This window comes from Nannospalax galili, unplaced genomic scaffold (genome assembly GCF_000622305.1).
Source record: "Nannospalax galili isolate Female #2095 unplaced genomic scaffold, S.galili_v1.0 scaffold346, whole genome shotgun sequence".
NCBI lineage: Eukaryota > Metazoa > Chordata > Mammalia > Rodentia > Spalacidae > Nannospalax > Nannospalax galili.
Genome location: NW_008357637.1, coordinates 5,062,970 through 5,068,969, shown reverse-complemented (window position 1 = coordinate 5,068,969; position 6,000 = coordinate 5,062,970). Strand labels below are relative to the sequence as shown.

Sequence of the window (6,000 nt, the reverse complement as noted above, 5' to 3'; positions counted from 1 at the left end):
AATATCAACCAGACTTAGAAAATTCTGACACATGACTCAACCTATATGAACCTTTTAGACATCATGCCATGTGAAACAAGCGAGTTAATAACCAAGTATGGTAGGGGAGGCCTGTAACCCCAGCACTCTCAAGGCTGAGGCAGGAGGATATAAAGTTCCAAGCCGGCATGGACTATAAAAAAAAAAAACAAAAAAAGGGAGGGCGTAGAGGCTATGCTGAGATGGCTCAGTGAGGTAAAGGCACTTGTGGTTAAGCCTGAGGACTCCTGGGACATAGATGGTAGAAAAAGAGGTTCCTGCAAGTTGTCTGACTTTCACATCCACACATTCACCCCCACCACTTCTTTAAAAAAAAAGAAAAGAAAAAGAATTTAATAAGCGCCTTGAGTATTTTCAAAAGCTATGCAGAAGCCGGGCATGGTGGCACAGACCTTTAATTCCAGCACTTGGAAGGCAGGGGCAGGCAGATCTCTGTGAGTTTAAGGCCAGCCTAGTCTACATAGAGAGTTCCAGGTCAGTTGGGGCTACAGGGAGGCCCTGTCTGAAAAAGACGAAAAATAAATAAATATAATAAAAATAAATGAAAAAGAACAAAGAAAAAAATCAGTATGAATTTGATAAGTTAAAATTTATACTTACTTTAAAAAGTATGAAACGATCAAGAAAGCATTTTAAACATTAAGACACACTGGATTCAAATAAATTTATATTGAGAGACAGGGTCTCCCTGTAGCTTCAGCTGGCCTCAAACTCACAAAGATCGGCGTACCTCTGCCTCCCAAGTGCTGGGATTAAAGGCACGCACCACCATGCTTGGCCCTCACTTTTTAAATTCTTAAAAATTGTATGTAAAATACATTATAATCTCTTAATTCTTCCAGTTACAGCGGTGGAAGAAAAGGTGACCAACCTCACTCCACCTAGAGGTAACACAGTGCTGTTACTCATCTGTTCATCCCTCTGTCCCGATATTTCTAGTCCTGCTGGACGTGGTGGTGCAGACCTGTCAGTCCAGCTGCTTGGAGGCTGAGGTAGGAGGATCACAGGTTAGACTACAAGCCTGCTTAGGCTACAAGGTGAGTTCAAGGCCTGCTTGGTTATCTCGCTCTTGTCTCAAAAAAAAAAAAAAAAGGGACTAGGAACGTAGATCAGAGATGGAGCCTTTGTCTAGCACGCGTAAAGTTCTAGGTTCCGTCCCTATTAGCGGAGAAAAGGAAAAACAATCTTCATGGGTAGTCACATCACGTTTCTTCCTTCACTTCCCTACCCGCCAGCCTGGCTGTCATTGTCTCCCTCCGCTGGTTACCAATAAAGTTGCTACAAAGTGACCTTGAGCTGCTTCCCCCGCCTTCTCCATCCGGGTGCTGCAACGCGGATAAGAGCCGAACCGCGCCTGCGCGCCCAGCCCCACTGCGTCGACCTCTGCCGCCGCCGCTGCCGCCGCCACCTAGGGAAGGTAAGGAGGGCGCAGAGCTGGCGGCGGGGTGCAGCGGCGTCCCCGGGGTCCGCTCTCCGTGCCGGTGCCTCACTGGGCACCGGGCCCACGCTGACGGCGTGCACGGCCCCTGGGGGCCGGGGTGGGATGGGCAGGCCCCTGGAGGGTCCTTGACCTTAAGTCTCTTTGCCTCCGCAGAGAGGAAGCGGGAGAGGAGCCCACGCCGCCTGTCACCACGTCCAGCAGCCGCCACCAGGGAAGATGTTCGCCTGCGCCAAGCTCGCCCGCACCCCCGCTCTGGTGCGTAGCCGGGGCCTTGGCCGAGCGTCCATGCTGTGGACTGGGCAGCCCGAGCACCCCGGGGACCTGCTCCCCTTCACCCCTGCCCCAGTGTCCGCCCTCCACCTCCCTCCCTCCCCTGGGGTCTCGCATGCCGCTTGTTCCTGGCCGAGGCCTGTTGGTCAGGCCCACTCGGTGTAGGTCACAGTTTCCTTGCTCCTCGTCCCCGAGCTCCCCCCTCCCCCACCTCCCCGTCTCTGTGTCGGGTTCGGGTAGATGCCAAGGTTTGGGGTACTGGGAGGAAGAGGGAGGCCTGTAAGGCCTAGTTCGCCGTCGCAGCATTCCCCATGCCTGTCTGTAGGTCAAACTCGCTGCTGCTGAGGGAGGGACTTTGCCTTACCATGAGTGGGCGGAGGAAAGTGGTGGGAGAGCGCAGAGGCCCTCTTCCTGCCTCTGGGATATTATCTCCATAAGCATTTTTGGCTTTAAGTGAAGTCTAAATCTAAAGGATTTGTTTCAGTTCTGAAGGGATTTTTCCATGACCTTAATGCACTGGACACTCAAGGGCAGAGAAGCCAGACAGCACGATGTCTGTATAGATGTGAGCATTTCACCGTTGGTTCCTAATCTGCCGTACAATTGCTTAAACTTGATAAATGGTCATATAGGAATACCTTAGAAATACTGTGAGTTTATAATAACTGCTGTCTTAAATTGACAGCATTGGTCCACATAAACTTAATGAAGAGTGTGGATGTTCACTGAATTGCAGCACAGTAGCAATTGAAATGTTCAGAGTATCACAAAAGGGTTATATTGCAAGTTTTACAATTTCACTAGCATGAAGCTTTATCAGGTTAACTTCATATAGTGAAAATGACCAAACAGCCAAGATAATAGTACAGATAAGCCTCTGGTCCATGTTTTGCTGCTTTCTCTCTTAGAATTCATGGAACAGAAACGGTCACTGGAGACTCACCTGTATTTTTAATACTTGAAATATTTTTTCTTCCATTAATAGATCCGAGCTGGATCCAGAGTTGCATATAGACCAATTTCTGCATCAGTGTTATCTCGGCCAGAGGCTAGGACTGGAGAGGTAAGAGTAATAATAATTAAAATTGGGTCACACTATCAAGTAAGCCTTACACTTTGATTATTTATAGTGGAGGGGTGCATTGATGAATGGTTTTAAGGCAGTCTGTTTCCAGTCTGATTCAAACAATATGTAGTGGATAAGCCAATGAGAGGAACTTCTGTGTCCAAAATGTAGCCTCCTGAACATGCTAATAAATGTTGTGGGTCTAGTTTTGAGTTACCTATATTTAAGATTAGAATAACCATAATTATCAAAAAAGCCTACTGTTGAAAAACATATTCATATATGCTGTTTCTTCATTATTAACAGTCCTGTAAAGTGTAGGTATTAGCTATCTTATACAAAATAGGAACTATTCTAAACTCTTGATGTTTTTTCTGTTGTACCACACAATTATTCATACTCAGCTGCGAAATAAAGTAGTTTTCATTTTGGCAGTACAGTAGTTAAAATAGCAGTGATTACTGACTTGACCTTTGCCTTTATTTCCTGTTCTCCAGGGCTCTACAGTATTTAATGGGGCCCAGAATGGTGTGTGTCAGCTGATCCGCAGGGAGTTTCAGACCAGTGCAATCAGCAGAGACATTGATACTGCTGCCAAATTTATTGGTGCAGGTGCTGCAACAGTAGGAGTTGCTGGTTCTGGTGCTGGTATTGGAACAGTCTTTGGCAGTCTTATCATTGGTTATGCCAGGTAACCACTTCTGTCCCTGAATAAGTTAAATAGCTGGAAGCTATGGCTGGAGTACTTGGACATAGAAAGGTGGCGAAATATTAGTAGCTACTTTGAATTAAGTGTCTATTGTGTGTCCTGCATTATATTTTGAGAGTTGTATGCATCATTCAATTAGTCAGAGGGATAAGGAGAATGTCAGCCAGGTGCTAGGGTACAAGCTTAGAATCCCAGCCAATCAAGAGTTAGGCAGGAGGATCACAGGTTGAGGCCACTCTCAAGAATATAAGGATCCCTCAGAATGAATGTAAACTCACCATCTATATGGGCATACAAAGACAGTTCCCTAGCTTTATATACCATATGGTTGGGAGTAGATAAGAAAGAGGAAAAGAGATCTAGGCAGCTCTTCTATAGGTTTTTCACACTAGTACTCTGATTGTCATTTACCAAAGTAACAGTCGTCTGTTGTATCTCTTGTAGAAACCCTTCACTGAAGCAGCAGCTGTTCTCATATGCTATCCTGGGATTTGCCTTGTCTGAAGCTATGGGTCTCTTTTGTTTGATGGTTGCTTTCTTGATCTTGTTTGCCATGTAACAGAAATTACTGCCTGAAATGTTGGCATTCATAGTAATTACGGATGTAATTCTGTGTATCTTACTGTGACTCCGAAAACTAGTGTTGGTGTCATGGAAATGTACGTTATTTCCAAAGTCATTTCATTAAAGATGAAAACTTTAATTTTTGCTGTGATTTGTACTTATCTAAATTTGGATCATTGCAAGGAAGATTATGCAGCGAGGCAGATGGCTGTCCTGTTCAGAGGAAGTTCTAGCAGTTAGTACAGTGATAAGAAAGCACCTAATGTGATTTTCATGGAATTACTCTATGTAGTGTTCTGCAAATTGTAATTTATGGGATTTTTGTTTCTTCATGTAAAGGAGAAATATTTTAGTCCTTTGAGCTTCTTTGAAATATGATTAATTAAACCATAGTAATTGTTCAAGATGGTTTTGTTTTTAAGGGTTAGCATGAACTAGAATACTTAGAATCACCTTCCAAGTGGACAAGTTTGCTTTTACACAGCAAGTCTCACTTTCAGCAGTTCTGTTTCGGTAGTGAATAGCCATCAGCCTTCTGAGAAGAGACCCAATGTTAACTGGCAGCTAAGTTCTTATTTGAACAACCCTCTTACTAAAAAACAGCCACCAAAAAATAAATTACAATTACAAAAAGTAAAAGCCAATAATGGCTATACTTTTTTAAGCCAAAAGTTGGTAAAACACTGCTACTGCAATGTTTATAGAAGTCCTGGGGGTGATGGTTGGTTCTACAGTATTTTACTCCTAATATTTATTGCATGTGCTTTTTGGTCAGACTTTTTCTATTAAAAGGAAGAAAGTGGTGCTATTATTAAAAAAAAAAAAAAAAACTGCATTTTTGCTGTAGCAAATAAACTACCATCAGATTGTCATCTGAACCTCAGCTTTGGTATAGAGGTCAGTGGAGGGCAGAGGCGGTAAAGAACAATCTAGAATGATACGTATGAAAATGCCAAAATGAAATCCATTACTTTGTATGCTAATTGAAAATCTTAGTTAAAAAATGAATTTCAAAATTTTTAAAGATTAAAGAGAATAAGGACATACCGGAAGGCTATGTCTCTAGAGCACTCTGCCTAGTTTGATTTCAGCTGAGAAAAAGAATTTGTAATCTGTGGTAGGATAATGTCCTCCATGAAAATCACCTTGATGCTTGTTTAAGAATCCCTAGTCTCCTGACCGAAAATGAGAATCTTTGGCCATGAAACAGCAATCTGCATTTTGAAACAGGTTTCCCAGGTAAATTTTGTGCATAATGTTTGAGAATTGCTACTTCTTCTGGATATATATTGAAAATAATTTTTTTTTTTTTTTGGTCTTTTTGAGACAGGGTCTCCCTGTAGCCCCAGATGGCCTAGAACTCACTATGTATACCAGGCTGGCCTCGAATTCACAGAGATCCACTAGCCTCTGCCTCCCAAGAGGTGGGATTAAAGCACTTGAAAGCAAGTAACTAAAAACAAATGTTTATAATAGCCCAAAAGTGAAAACAACAACTAGTGAATAGATAAATGTATTCTGGCCATAGAATGGAATTTTAATTCAGCCACTAAAAGGAATGAAGGCAGGCATGGTGATGAATATCTGCAATTCCTGGCACTCAGGACACTGAGGCAGGAGTATTACCACAGGTACTAATACATGGTAAACATGGGTGAATCTTGAAAAATGTTAAGTGAAATAAGCCAGACACAAGAGGCCACATATGGTTCTGTTTTCACAAAATAGGTAAGTTCATAGAGACAGCCAAGTAGAGGTTACTAGGGACTCTAAGGGGAAAGGAAAAAGTGACTGCTTAATGGGTGTGGGGTTTCCTTTTGAGTAAATGAAAATGTACTGGCATTAAAAAGTGGTGGTTAGGCTGGGCGTGGTGGCACATGCCTTTAATCCCGGCACTTGGGAGGCAGAGGC

General features: G+C 43.1%; 1 protein-coding gene and 1 long non-coding RNA gene across 4 annotated transcripts in view; one reads left to right on the top strand and one right to left on the bottom strand.

Annotated features, from left to right (window-relative positions):
- The window catches only part of LOC103751765, an 8,632-nt gene extending 7,289 nt beyond the window's left edge, over positions 1-1,343 (bottom strand). The window contains exon 1 of one of the 3 annotated variants that reach the window (XR_003847336.1): positions 1,268-1,343. This is a non-coding gene — a long non-coding RNA (uncharacterized LOC103751765). Of the gene's footprint in view, positions 1-910; positions 1,198-1,267 lie in introns of those variants that run through there. The other 2 variants (XR_608040.3, XR_003847335.1) reach the window with 2 other exon arrangements.
- On the top strand, positions 1,327-4,228 carry Atp5mc3 (ATP synthase membrane subunit c locus 3). Its single transcript, XM_017794924.2, has 5 exons — positions 1,327-1,456; positions 1,634-1,735; positions 2,736-2,813; positions 3,314-3,507; positions 3,970-4,228. Exons 2-5 carry the CDS (start codon positions 1,697-1,699, stop codon positions 4,082-4,084), a joined length of 426 nt encoding a protein of 141 aa, XP_017650413.1. The 5' UTR covers positions 1,327-1,456; positions 1,634-1,696; the 3' UTR covers positions 4,085-4,228.
- The last annotated feature ends 1,772 nt before the right edge of the window (positions 4,229-6,000 follow it).